Source organism: Acinonyx jubatus, chromosome B3 (assembly GCF_027475565.1).
Source record: "Acinonyx jubatus isolate Ajub_Pintada_27869175 chromosome B3, VMU_Ajub_asm_v1.0, whole genome shotgun sequence".
Classification (NCBI taxonomy): Eukaryota; Metazoa; Chordata; class Mammalia; order Carnivora; family Felidae; genus Acinonyx; species Acinonyx jubatus.
Window position 1 is genome coordinate 2,211,931 of NC_069386.1, and position 14,348 is coordinate 2,226,278.

General features: G+C 56.0%; 1 protein-coding gene across 5 annotated transcripts in view; it reads left to right on the forward strand.

The window, feature by feature from the left end:
- IL16 (interleukin 16) overlaps window positions 1–14,348 on the forward strand; it is a 94,175-nt gene that overhangs the window by 69,188 nt on the left and 10,639 nt on the right. For 4 of the 5 annotated variants that reach the window (XM_053223464.1, XM_027068232.2, XM_027068230.2 and 1 more), the window contains 4 exons: window positions 2,105–2,237; window positions 6,371–6,458; window positions 8,454–8,932; window positions 12,347–12,491. In XM_053223464.1, the coding sequence (XP_053079439.1) occupies window positions 2,105–2,237; window positions 6,371–6,458; window positions 8,454–8,932; window positions 12,347–12,491 (845 nt within the window). Of the gene's footprint in view, window positions 1–2,104; window positions 2,238–6,370; window positions 6,459–8,453; window positions 8,933–12,346; window positions 12,554–14,348 lie in introns of those variants that run through there. The other variant, XM_027068239.2, reaches the window with a different exon arrangement.

Below are 14,348 nucleotides of genomic sequence, written 5' to 3' on the forward strand. Positions count from 1 at the left end.
GTTGGTGAGATCGAGCCCCACATGGGGCTCTGTGCTGACGGCTCGGAGCCCGCTTGGGATCCTCTCTCCCTCTTTCTCTGGCTCTCTTGCCCTGTCCTTAAAGAAAAAAGAAAGAAGAAAAGAAGAGGCATTATCTCAGGGAATGCCGGTCCAGAATGGGAAACAGGAAGTGAACACACCTTGATTCAGATCTAAGTAGCACAGGATTTACGGTGACGTAAATAGGAGCCCCGAGGAGGTTTGCCTGTGTACCCTGTATGGAGAAAGACGCTCACTTACGAAGCAAATCAGTAATGTTAACTCAGTTTCTTGATGGTATAAACCAGATCCTTGCGGACACTCCAGACCTACGTCCCTGCAGATAACTTCTAACAGATGCCCGAGTGTGAATCTCCTTTCCAGTAAGCGAGTTGGGTTTCGGTGCCATTGACCTCGGTTTCACCTGTCACGATATTTCCGGTTCACGCATCTTCGCGTGTCCCTTCTCTCACTGGGTTCGAGGCTTGCTAACTCCGGAGAGTTTGGTCATAGTTTTGAAGGTTTTCCCACCACTGCAGTCCGTGTAAGGGCAAGGCCTGCTCGGGATGCCGTCTCGACGGTGCTTTAGATTCGAGACAGATTTGCAGGACGGCGAGAGCCGTTTGCTGAGCTGCCATGTTGTCACCTGGGACATGACTGCACAGTCACCACAACGGCCTTCGCCCTAATCCCTTCAGACAGAGAGTCCTCCCCCCTAGACCTGCAGCTGGGTAGGGATTGTTCTGGAAGCTTCTGCGGTGGTCTTCAGTTACATCAAAGAAAATGTGTACTTTCTTTTTTTAAAACGTTTATTTATTTTTGAGAGAGAGACAGAGCACAAGCAGGGGAGGGGCAGAGAGAGAGGGAGACTCAGAATCTGAAGCAGGCTCCAGGCTCCGAGCTGTCGGCACAGAGCCTGACGCGGGGCTCGAACCCACGAACCGTGAGGTCGTGACCGGAGCTGAAGTCGGATGCTCAACCGACTGAGCCACCCAGGTGCCCCCAAAATGCGTGCTTTCTTAGCAAAGGGGAAGGGGGACCGGCTGAGCGGAACTGTGACGGGAGATGGCAGACCACAGCGGGAAGGACGGCGAACTCAGCCCTGGAGACCTGCGTTCCGATCCCCACTGGGCTGATAACCCGCCAGACCAGTGGTCAGCAAACTGGGGCCCATCACCTGTTGGTTTTTTTAAAGAAAGTTTTATCGGAACACAGCCACGCTCATTTGTTGACACGTCGTCTACATCTGCTGTTTCCACACCAAAACATCAGAGTTTAGTCATTGCAACAGGGTGTGAACTGCAAAGCCTAAAACATTTACTACATGGCTGTTTCTAGAAAAAGCCTTTTTTTTTTTTTTAAACTCTAAGCTAGGTCTTATTGAGAATATTTCACCCTCTGTGCCTCGGTTTCCCCAGCTCCGAGACAAGGGGGTTGGATTGCCCAAATCCTCCAAGTACGGATACATCCCTATGTTTTCTACCTCCCTTGTGTTTTTTCTTTTTTTCTGGGTAGGTCACAGGACACACCTAAATTTTCCATAACTCGATCCCCATCTTCCAACGAGAATGAACTCCATGCTTTCTCTCCTTCCTTCTTTTTTGCAAGGGCTTCCGCTGCTCCCAGCCCAGTTATATCTTCTTTACCTGTTAGCGCAAAGCATCTGTCTTTCCTCCTAACCATTCTACAGATGGGAACAGTGAGGCCCGAGGAGAGGATGTGATTGCTTATATCACAGTTCATTGGTTAATCGCTTAAATCGGGTTAACCTACACCCCCCATCTCGGTTAGACAGACTTTAATGGGGAAGATGAAGAGGAAAGTTCAGATCAACTTTTGTTCACGTTGACCCACGAGATGGGTATGAAACGTCCCCCACGCTGTGGTCGCACAGCGAGGAGTGAGCGTGCACTGCCTTGGTCCGTCCTGCTCTGAATGTCAGTCGGGTGGCTAAGGAGCTCTATTTATTGGTGTAAGTTTTAGGTCCCGTCAGAGAGCGCAGTCCCTGAGTGGGGCGTCAGGGAAGGGAGCGTCTGAACACCACGAGGGTTAGCTCGCTGACGGCTTCCCGTGTATGCTCTCCCAGGTGTGGGGACGAGATCGTGGAAATCAATGACTCCCCTGTGCACTGCCTGACGCTCAATGAAGTCTACGCGATCCTGAGTCACTGCAGTCCTGGGCCCGTCCCCATCATCGTCAGCCGGCATCCAGACCCACAGGTAACACCCCACCGGGACGTCTTCTTCCTCCCAGGCTCACTCTTTCTGTACTTGGGACAAGAAATGGATGAACGCGGGTGATGCCCTCTGGGTTTGGACCCGAATTCCCAAGAACCTGTTCCAAGTGTAATAACGAGTGAATGCAGCGGGGGTCCACTGGCCGACTCCTAGACGCCAGAGGCAACTGGCAATAGCTTAGGGAAGCTCTTAGAGCTGGTTACAAGCTCTTGGACAGGAAAATACAGACCCAGGATCCCTGCATGTGGAGGCCAGGGGCCAATTCATCCGTGCATCGAGTAGGGACCCGCTCACTATGCGACTGTCGGGAGCTGCGCACCCCAGCATACAGGGATGAACAAGTTCATGGTACACGGTCTTGCTCTCTGGGGCTCAGGGTCTGGCTGGAGACGATGACCTACAAATAATTACAATACAGGGTGGGAAGACAGGGAGAAGAGGGAGACAGAAAGGAAGGTTGCATGAAGGTAGGTAGGTAATTCATGAAGCAAGAATTACCAGAAGTTAGTTGTCTCCAGGCAGAGGATTTGAGGAAGGTCGTTCCGTGGAGCTACAGAGTCAGGAAGGGACCTGCCATGGAAGGAAGGAGCGTGGGGCTGGGGTGCGGGCGCAGGTGGAGAGGCTAAGGGTACAGGTCGGCATGGCATGGGAGTCACACGGGATGCTTAGGAGCATGCGTGGCATTCTGCGGGGGGTGAGGAGCGAGGGGAGGGTGTGTGGCTGTTCGTGTAATAATGTTCAGATTTTATTTTATTATTTTTTAAATTTCTTAATGTTTATTTTTGAGAGAGAGAGAGAGAGAGAGACAGAGCGTGAGTGGGGGAGGGGCAGAGAGCTAGGGAGACACAGAATCGGAAGCAGGCAAGATTTTATTTTTTTAACTGTTGATTGTGCCCTGGAGGACAGGGTGGGGGGGTGGGTATATCCTGGAGTTTGGAAGAGAAAGGAACCAGATGGTGAGGGCCTGAACTTCACAGTAGATGTGGGCAGAGGGATGGAGGCAGTTGGGGAAGAATTGGTCCTACTGTTGGCTGATTAGCCTGGGGCACAGGGGTCTAGGATGACTGGGGTGTTTGGGGATCGGAAGACCGAGCGATGGCGACAGCACCCCCCAGTGGCGAGAAGGGAAGGAGGAGGGGGTTGGGAGGGAGGAAGTGGTCTCACGTGGGCGTAAGCAGATTGAGGTACCCATGGGGTGTCCAGTAGGCGGTGAGATTCAGGGCTGATAATGGCTGAGAAGTGGAGCCCAGGTTGGAGAGAGCCTTGGGAGTGGACACCGTGGGCATTGCTGGGGTTCCTTTGGGGACGCGGTGATAGTCACTATGGAATCCTTGAGTGTATCAGGCATATTTGCTGAAAGACGTGACAAGCGCAATAGCATTTAGTTGTCGAAGAACCCTCTGAAGTCAGTATGATGCTCCCTGCTAGTTCACAGAGGAGGGCACCGAGGCTCAGAAAGGAAAAAGGAACTTGCCCGTGGTGGAACTTCTACAGGAAGACGCTAGGCTTTAAAGCCTGCGCTTGTAGCTAACAGACTCCCAACTCCCCGCGGAAACAGGACAGAGGTAGATTGACAAGCAGATCTACACACAGCTGGTGTAGTGGGTCTCGAGCCCAGCTCTGTTCCATGGTGGCACTAGACGAAGGAGAAGCACCCGAGAGAGAAGCAAGCTTCGTACTCAGGTGAACAAGGACTTCGTCTACAGCTCTGGGCGACAGAAGGAAAGGAGGCGGGCTCAGCGACTCTTGCCGCTCTGGGGTCCCGTGTGGAGAGGGCAGTGGAGTTGGAGTCAGGGTGTGGGGCCAAGGCCGGAGCCCTGGCCTTGAGGAGCTTGGTGCCGGCTGGAGGGGCAGGGCGGGGCGCACACAGACAGGCCACGGAGGCTGAGGGAGTCAGGGTGCCGGCGACCCAGAAAACGGAGCCGGGTCTGGAAGCCTGGAAGGCGTTGCAGGTGGGGACGACCAGTGCGCACACAGAGGGACGCCGGGCTCCTGTCTCACTCGCAGTGACCTCTTGGACATTCATCTGATCTCCCAGCACCCCTGGTGTCTCAGCTCTGAAACTGGGGAGCGGTCTTTGCCCTTGCAGAACTGCCGGCGATATTAACTCTCCTGTACTGAGAGTTTGCCGCTTGCCGGGCGACGTGCCCAGTGCTGTCGGTGATTCACGTATTGTTATTACCTGGTCCTTGTGGTAAAATACATCTAATGTGAAACTGACCATCTTCCCCATTCGCAAGCGTATAGTTCAATGGCATGAGGGGGGTGGACACCAGGACCACTGGCCGCCTTCAGATCGCTTTTCCTCTTGTAAAGCTGGGATTCTGTATCCATTAAACAGCTCACCATTCGCCCTCTCTCGAGCCCCTGGAAGCCAGCATTCTACCTTCTGTCTCTACAGTGTTGACGCCTCTATGTACTTCCTGTAAGTGGGATCGTACAGGACTTGTCTTTCTGTGACCGAGTTATTTCACTCAGCAAAATGTCTTCAAGGTCCTTCCACGTTGTAGCGCACGTCGGCATATCCTTAAGGCTGAATGGCACTCGGTTGTACGTACGTGCCATATTTTGTTTATCCACTCGTGTGTCAATGGCCACTTGGGTTGCTTCACCTTTGGCTATTGTGAATAATGCTGTTATGGACAGGGGTGTACACGTATCTACTCGAGTCCCCGCTCTCCATTGTCCTTGGGCATGTATCTAGAAGTGAAATTGCTGGGCCAAGTGGTAATTATATTTGTAATTTTTTGAGGCACCGCCACACCGTTTCCACAGCAGCTGCACCATTTTACATTCCCGCCAGCAGCACACAAGGATTCCAATTTCTCACATCCTTATCAACACATATTGTTTCCTGGTTTTTTTGATAGCACTTATGGGTGTGAGGCAGTGTCTCATTGTGGTTTTGATTTGCACTTCCCCAGTGATTAGTGATGTTGAGTACCTTTTCAGGTGCTCGCTGGCCATCTGTATACATTCTTTTGAGAAAAGACTATTCAAGTTCTTTTCCCATTTTTTAGTTGGGCTGTTTGGTTTTGGTTGTTGGTTTGTAGGGGTTCTTTATATATACTGTGGCTCCAAAAGTCATACTCTTAACTGTTAGTGACCTGTTAAAGCAAAATGGTGATGGTGATGGTGATGATGATGATGATGATGGTAGTGGTGATGATGATGATCATGATGGTGGTGATGATGAAGATGGTGATGATGATGGTGGTGATGAAGATGATGATGATGGTGGTGGTGGTGATGATGGTGGTGATGATGATGATGATGGGTGATGATGGTGGTGATGATGATGGTGATGAAGATGATGGTGATGATGGTGGTGATGATGATGGTGGTGGTGATGGTGATGATGATGATGATGGTGATGAAGATGATGGTGATGGTGATGATGATGATGGTGATGAAGATGATGGTGATGATGATGGTGGTGGTGATGATGATGGTGATGATGGTGGTGATGATGATGATGGTGGTGGTGATGATGATGATGGTGGTGGTGATGGTGATGATGGTGATGATGGTGATGGTGATGATGATGGTGGTGATGATGATGATGGTGGTGATAAAGATGATGGTGATGGTGATGAAGATGATGGTGATGATGGTGATGGTGACGATGATGGTGATGATGGTGATGGTGATGATGAAGATGATATTGGTGATGATGATGGTGAAGATGATGATGATGGTGGTGATGATGGTGGTGGTGATGGTGATGATGGCGATGATGGTGATGAAGATAGTGATGATGATGTCATGGCAGCACTGCCGAGAGTGGAATGCTCCAAGAGGTAAACTGTCAAGTGGTAACTTTGCCTGGAGGTTTTCAGCAAGCCGTGGAGAGAAGGTTGGAGAGTCGAGAGTGGCCACCTCTGGAACCCCTTTATTGACACACTTTGGACTTTACTGACAATATACTAGAAGAACCACTGATGCCCTGGAATCAATAGGGTGTTTCTAGAAGTGGACGCTGTCAGCTATTTGCAGAGTGGGTTGGAAGGACAGATCCTGGCATCCAGGGGCCACGCTTGGGAGCTGCTATAGGACTCAGAGCCTGATGCAGACGTTGCTGCTGTTTACTTGAGGAGGTGACCGGTATTTTCTAGGTGTCTGAAATGCAACTCAAAGAAGCTGTGGCCCAGGCTGTGGAGAACGTCAAGTTTGGAAAGGAGAGGCATCAGTGGAGCCTGGAAGGTAAGAAAAACAGTTAACTTTGACTTGAACATCTTTGCCTTCTTAGACAGCTCAGGGTTGAGCCATTGACTTGCCTTCTACCTCAGCGATGTGACTGTCACATCACCGACGAGCCCGCAACGTGGACAAAGGCCGAAAGCTAGCAGCCTACCGGCTGAGCTCAGCTCACGTGTTTGCTCTGTTGGGGAGGCACACGATGTTCGAAGCATCTGAATTTGTATGTTTCTTTACTGGGCCGGCACTCCTCTGGGCTCTGTTGTTCCCACCATCCCCTGTCATCTTATATCAGGTTGTCATTGGCAGTTGCCCCTATACACAGTTGAGTTTTCAATCACAAGTTCATAATAATAGACTCTTTAGAAAAAATCTCTAATAATATAACATCTAACCTTTCTTCAGGCCTTGTCATGTCAGACACTGGAACTAATTCATGCATTATTTTACTGGATCTTTACATATAGTTTTTATGCACGTTTCTAAGGAAAAAGTGGGCCGCTGAGAGGCTCTCTTACCCAAAATCACATTGTGTGGTGCCCAGAGCATCTGGACGGGAACCAGGTCGACTGACTTCAGTCCCTGGGTGCTAGCGGCCTCTGTGCTCGGCTGAGGGGCATCGGCCAAGCCATCGTGGAGTGTGTGATAGAACAACATGCAAATATTGACAAGGAGGCTACACAGGCTGAAAGCGTTCAGAGAAAAGGTTCTACCCTCTCCACCCACTCAACATTTATGCTCAGGAAAATGTCACTGAGAAACTCACACATATTTGGACAGTGGTTCTCTCCAGTGGATTGGATGGCAGGTGGATCTTGACTTTCATTTCTTTCTTTTTGGGGCCGAGTTCCTTCTAATGAGGCTGCATTATTTTATGACCAGGAAAAAGCAAAAGAAATCTTGTTCTTCATCGAGGACTCAAACCGTGAGCTTGGCTGACTTTGGTTTTCTCCTAAGGTCTAGGATTCTCTTCCACGGGGCTCTCCTCGCTCTCCTGGCCTTCCGGAATGAGCTGGAATCTGAGCAAGAGGCTGGGTCTCAGTCTGCTCCCACTCCTTTGAGCTCTTGATTGTAGAAAAGAAACACACAGGGGGCGGTTTGCCGCTACAGAAAAGGGCCTCTCAGGATTGTGTGGACGGACACGGTGCTGAGAATGGGTGTGTGTGCGGGGATGACCCAGGAAGAAAGGCTGGATGGGAGGGAAGAGAAAGGGTACTATGGCTAAGAAAGTGTGGTCCTGAAGCTGTCGATTCGTCCTCAGCTGGAGGAAATGGTAGCTTCTTGCTACAAGGCTCAACGCACACTGGCCGGTGTCCTCTCTCTCTTTGATGCTGAGCCCCCCAAACAAGCTCGGTGACCCTATAACTATTATCCCCATTTTACAGGTGAAAACATGGAGTTTTGCTGGTTGGGTTTCCCAGGAGGCCAGCTTGGCATGCAGGGTGCTATCTCGGAGGGGTCCAAGGGGTCGGAGCCCGTGGAGGGGAGGAGAGAAGAGGGCTGGGCAGAGGGAGGAGGTGAGCTGAGATGCCAGCTTCAGCCCTGGAACTGTGGAGCTAAAAGACACGTTAGAATTGTCTGGTTTGGTGGCAGGCGCTCCCGCCCACCCCCGCTTTACAGCCCATCTCCATCGGTCATCGGACGCGAGGTCGCCTTGGGGAGACAGCTCCTGTAGGCAGTCCCTAGAGGGGCGGACAGTGGCAGGCATCTGCCACCAGCCCTTCCACAGATGGGACAGCAAGCCCTTCTTTGACGGGCAAGTTGGGGACACGTCTCCGTGCCCATCACACGGAGACTCAGGTTGAGTGATTTTCCCAAGCTGGAGTCATACAGCTTTTCTGGGACAAACCCGAGACGGCCGGGCTCCAAATCCCCAGTGACCTCAGATGGGAAGCAGACAGCCCGGGGTGCAGCGTGCAGCCCGGGGCGGTCGGGAGCGCGGCCAAGGGTGCGTTTGCCTTCCAAGCCCAGCTGTGGGGGTTCCTCGTGCTTCCCCTGCAGGTGTCCCGAGGCTGGAGAGCAGCTGGCATGGGCGGCCGACCTTGGAGAAGGAGAGAGAGAGGAACTCAGCAGCCCCTAATCGCAGGGCTCAGAAGGTCATGATCCGTTCCAGCAGCGACAGCAGCTACGTGTCCGGGTCCCCCGGGGGAAGCCCCGTCAGCGGCAGCGAGCAGCAGCCTTCCGACCCGGAAGTCCACACGCCCAGCCCGAGCCTGTCCCCAGTGCAGGAGCCGGGGACGCTTCCCGTGGCTCCGTCCCGGTCGCCCCAGGAGAGCGCACCCCGCCCTGGGTTCCCGCACAGCCACCCACCGCTGAGACTGAAGAAATCCTTCGAGATTTTGGTGAGAAAACCCACCACCTCCAAGCCTAAGCCTCCGCCCAGAAAATACTTTAAAAGTGACAGCGACCCTCAGAAGAGTCTGGAAGAGAGAGAGAACTCCCCATGCCCTTCTGGGCCCACTTTGCCAGCGTGTGGCCAGGTGAGACAGGGGCCGGACGGGTCGAATGTTTTCTCGAGCGCCAGAGCTGGGAGGAGCGGTTGGTTTTTCGGTTGTTGTTGGTTGTTTCAATTTCGCTTTTTTGCACGGTGGTTCCCGAGCGAGCACCAAGCAGCAGTGGTGGCCCCGGGGAGGGAAGGTTTCTCCTGCTCCGTCAGAGAGAAGGGGCTCAGCTCAAGCCTAGGGCTGCCTGTGCAAGGACTCGAGGCTTGCCAGGCCCAGAACTGAAGCCCCGTTCCTGCTGCTGGCCTCCGGGCTCCCTTCCAAAATATACTGGAATTTACGATGGAGTGCAGCAGCACCCCCAGAAGGCCGTTTCGTGCCGGGCGGGCAGGGGGTGTTTCACACACGCTTCTTCAGGCGTGGTGCTTTTGCTGGGAGATTGGCCTACCGTGAGGCTCAAAGTCACCAAGAGCTAGGTGGCGTCTGTCATTAGCGAATCGACCCATGGGACAGCGAGAAACCGTTTCGGGCTTCTTTCCCAATCAGCTCTGCCCACCCACTTCCTCGTAGGTGCGGCTTGGGGGGGATCCCAAGCTCTCGGAGCCTCCGTTTCCTTAGCTGTTCGCTGGGGCTGTATAGCGGCTCCCGGCGAGGGCTGTGGTGCCCATTAAACGGAGCCACCTAGCAAACCTCAGGTGCACGAGCGTCATCGCTGTGATTGTCCCTCCATCACATCTGTTCAGGACCTCCGTTTCCTTCCTCTGCCCCTCGCCGCCCCGTAGGGGAAGGCAGACCGATGGCCGGGAGCACCGTCGAGCACCGGGAGACCAATTCTCTCCTATCTAATGAGCTCAAACCATCACTGAAATCCCTGCCCCCCGTCTCCCCTGTAAGCCCACGCTTTTCTCCTCCCTTGAGCACTGCGGGTGCCTCGCCCCAGTTCAGCCCTACCCCACCCGGAGGGGAGGGTCCCAACCACGAAAAGAGTGGACCGAGCGCAAGCTCCCACCGCCAGTGGGTCGACCCCCAGCTACGCTGCCTGTCACATCCCCGCCTTGGCCGGGCAGGTGGGCGTGGGGCCCCGGGACACTCCTCCGCCCGTCTGTGACTGGGGCTGATGACAGACTCCGGGAAGGGAAGGCCCCCCCGCCCCCCCGGAGCGGTGGGGTGGGCAGGTGGGGGAGGAAGGTTCTGAGAGGGAGGGTGACAGGGACGGAAGGAGGAAGCACGGTCCCGCAGAGAGCTGCAGGATGTGGCTGCCCTAGCCACACCTGGTGGGCTTGTCCAGGTGGGTCCGGTCCCCCCCGCCCCGCCCCCCCTAGGCAAATGTCGCATTTCCCTGGGGGTCCAGAAGGGCGGATGAGGGACAGACAGGCTGAGGAGCCAGGCTCTTTGCTTTGTTCCTGGAGAAAAGGGGGGGGCGGCTTTGCCAGGACAGGGGCAGGGCGCAGAGAAATGGCAAAACCAGGACGCAAAGCTGGATGTCACTCTTCAAGTTCCCTCGACGGTTTCTGGGGGCTTCTCACTGGATGTGTCCCTCCGTGGCCCCAGTGTACAATATCTGTCTGTCCTTGTCTCCCCCCCGCCCCCCTGCAGTCCTTCCTCCCCAGGACGACCCCCAAACCTCACCCGTCCTGTAACTCACGGGGACTTAACTTCCACAACCAAAATGACCTCGGGGAGACCAATTCTCTCCTATCTAATGAGCTCAAACCATCACTGAAATCCCCGCCCCCCCCATCTCCCCTGTAAGCCCACGCTTTTCTCCTCCCTTCCCCTCTCTCTCCCTCGCCTGTCGAGCACTGTGCTAGGGAAGACCCCTTGGAGGAAAACGTGAGTAAAACTGAACTGAATTCAGGGGCCATTTAAGAAAAAATAAATAGGGGCGCCTGGGTGGCTCAGTCGGTTAAGCGTCCGACTTCAGCTCAGGTCACGATCTCGCGGTCCGTGAGTTCGAGCCCCGCGTCAGGCTCTGGGCTGATGGCTCAGAGCCTGGAGACTGCTTCCGATTCTGTGTCTCCCTCTCTCTCTGCCCCTCCCCCGTTCATGCTCTGTCTCTCTCTGTCTCAAAAATAAATAAACGTTACAAAAAAATAAAAAATAAATAAAAAATAAATAAAAAAGCACCTCCCTCACAGAAGGGACAATGAAAACAACAGATGAGGTCTGTGTCTGCTCTGAGTACTGGGCTCGGTACCTGAGTGTCAGCCTGTAACACCGTCAGCAGCTCGTGCACGGGGACAAGTGTCACCTTGAAGAGCCCCCAGAGGAGCAAAGCTAAGTTCTAGCCACCCGCCTAGTACGTAAAGCTTTGAACGCCATGGCCAAGCCTTGCTCCTTCAAAGGTCTAGTTCAAGGAGCGCACTGACTCCGGGGTTGGTTGGTCTCTCCCCGAGCTCCGTTCTCCGGCCGGGACCTTGGGCGGGGGCGATGCTTTGCGAACACACTTCTCACTCTGGTAGCCCTCACGTTCTCGAAGACCATTCATTGCCAACGTAGGTGTTAATCTCGGGCCCCAGACGTTTGCCGTTTCTGTTTTAGTCCCAAGCGACGCGTTGGTTTCCCCTTCCGTCCTTCGTCCCAGGAGGAAGCCTGTGGCCTTGTCCAATAGCCAGCTGGCCATCCGCCTGACTCGGGACCGAAAGGACACAGAGGCGGCCACGGCATCGCCCTGGTGACCCCTGTCTTGTCCTCCTTCTTGTCGCGGCTGGCATCTTGCTGTTGCTCTCCCCGCGGGTGTCCAGCTCTCTGGAGCGCTTTTGTTCTGCTTCTCTGCCTGGAAAATTCTCTCTTTGTTCGAGAACCAGACGGAAAGCACTTCTCTGGGAAGCCTCCTTCAGCTCTCTGCTTCCTCTGGGCCCGAGGAGCATCTCGTTGGTGCTGCGCGGACAGGCAAACTCCGGGCAGGTGGCAGACGGGCGCGTGGGGCCCCGTCCGCCTCGTCCCGAGGCCGCTTCATGAGGGAGCCCGGGACCGCGTTGGGCTCAGTGGGGACAACACGTCTGCCTGGGCGGACGCGGGGCCAGGGCAGGTGCTGCAGGGGCAGGCGATGGCTCGGGTCCCCAGGCTCCGCCGTCCTCCCAGCGTGCCTACGAAACATCACTGCGCTAACGGTGCAGAAGGCGATTGACTCCCATTTTGTCCTAAGACTGGCGGCCCCCCGCGCCCTCCCCTCCCGGGGCTGTGGCCCAGCTGGCTGCAGGGGCAAATGCGGCGGGGCCAGGTTCCTTCCACACCCCTGCTTCTTGTCCCTGTCCCCGGGGCGGGGGGACTTCATGGTCTGTAAGGAGGGGTGTGGCCTGGAGGTGGGCCTCCGACACCATGGGCGGCCCAGGGCGCCGGGGAGCCTGTGGTGGGAGCACCTCGGGGGGCTCTCCAGCCCGGGTGCACCTTGCATTCTGACGGCCAGAGGCCACCGTCTCCACGTGGCCTCACTTCCTGTTTACGCTACAGGAAGCCAGCGGGCTGCCGCCAGCGCCTCGGCTGCCCGGGCAGGAAGACACGGCGGGGAGAGCCCCCCGCGCCCTCGCCTGCTGCCCGGGGCCCACGGTGGGCCCGTCCTCGGAGGCCGAGCCGGGGAGGAGAGGAGCCAGCCCAGGTAGGCTTTCGTTTCGGTCTTCTGGAAGGAAGGACCTCTCGGGTAAAGGTCCGGGGAATGAGGTAAGATTGTGGGTTTGGCCTGAGGTTGGAGGTTCTGACCCCAGGGACAGGAGGTTCTGACCCCGGGGATGTAGGGTTCTGACCCCGGGGAAGGGTGGTTTTGACCCTGGGAGGGGGGGTTCTGACCCCGGAAACGTAGGGTTCTGACCCTAAGCATGGACACAGCAGCTGCACTCAGGCTGACGAGCAGGCAGGAGCCCTGGGGCGCCCGGGCGGCAGGACAGGGGGTCACTGCCGGGCTGGGGAGCTCGTGGTCAGGCTGACGATGCAGTGGGCAGTCAGCTGGGGGACAGAGGGTGACCGGCTGTCACACACAGCGTCCAGCCCATCCCGGCTGAGGGCAGCTTGGCTCATGCTGGCGGGCGCTGTGCCCGTGGGGGTGGCTGTGCTCACGTGGCGGCCCTGCCATTGCTGAGACGTGGGCTTCGTGTGTGGTGGCAGCCTGTGGCCTGCTAGAACGGGCACAGGACCTGGGGTCAGGAAGACCCCCGTGGGACACCCGGCTCTGCCCCTCTGGACAGCCCTCTTTGCCTTTCTGAGCTGCAACCACTCATCAGCAAGACGTGCATTGCACGCTGGCTTCGTGCGGCTCAGTGCCAGGTGCTGGACGGAGGGAGGGGCGGGGGGACAGAGAGAGGGGGCTGACCGGCTCCTGCCACCAAGGAGCCCCCGGTAGTGGCAGAGAAACAAATCTGTAGGCTACAAGCCACACAGATGGCTTCCCTGTCTGAGAAGCGCTACGTGAAAAGTACACGAATGGGCTTCTGGAGGGTCAGGGGGCGTTATGGGTGGAAACGTCTGGCCCGTCTCGCCCGGAGCAGGTGCCCCACGGCTGCCGGCTCCTCCCGCACTCCGCCTTCCCTTAGTCACCCTGATAGAGGAACACGGTAGGGAACGCCTCGGTGCTCTGCCTGCAAGAGAGCCTCACCCCAGCGTGCAAAGGGCTTGCGGGCGGACACTCTGACCACGGAGCCTCTGACAGCCCTTTGCAGCAGAGCGACTTTCAAATGCAGAACCAGAACCGGGCGGGGAGGGCCGGGCCCCCTCGGCAGAGCCCTGGAGTCGGCAGTAACCACGCACGTCTTCCCGACTGTGCGGGGCGCCTCTGGTATCTTTGGGGCTCAACTAATGCTCCCACGGTCTGTTTTCGTTGAAGCCGGGCACTGGGACGAGGGGAGAGCAAGGGTCAGTCCTCCTCACCCTGGGCCGTGTCACCCCTCACCCCTCCCTCCCCAGAGCGCAAATCCAGAGTCACAGCCTCTTAACCAGGGAAAGGGTGGGCCTGGGGGCCACGGAAGGGTCACCCGTCCACTTGGCCTTGTTGCTGTGTGGGGCTCGGAGGCCAGCCTCCCTCTGTCCCTGGGTAAGAGAGAGTCCCCAGCCTTCCAGAAGGGATGCGCAAATATGTAAGACACTGACCGGCGAGGGGGGCGGAGAACCAAGGTGGCCGGGTGCGCCCCCTCTGAAGGCCTGTCCTCGCTGCTTCTTAACGAGGCGGGCGGTCCAAACCAGATACGGCCACCGATCCGTGAGCTGGGGCTGAAAAGCTGGGAAGGTAGGCAAATTGCTTTGGCTTTTCCATTTGTGACGGCTTGCTGGAGGGCTGCTTGGAGCCACAGAAAGGGCACAAGGAACCAGCGGTTGGGGTCTCGCCCTGGCTGGGCCAGCAGGCGGTCCCTTACCCTCCCGAATGCTGGATTCCTCAGTTGTGAGATGCCAGACAGAGGCCCAGAGGCGCCCTGCAAACGCGTCCGGCCCTGAAATGCTGAGAAGCTAACTCTGGTTCTGCAGGGGT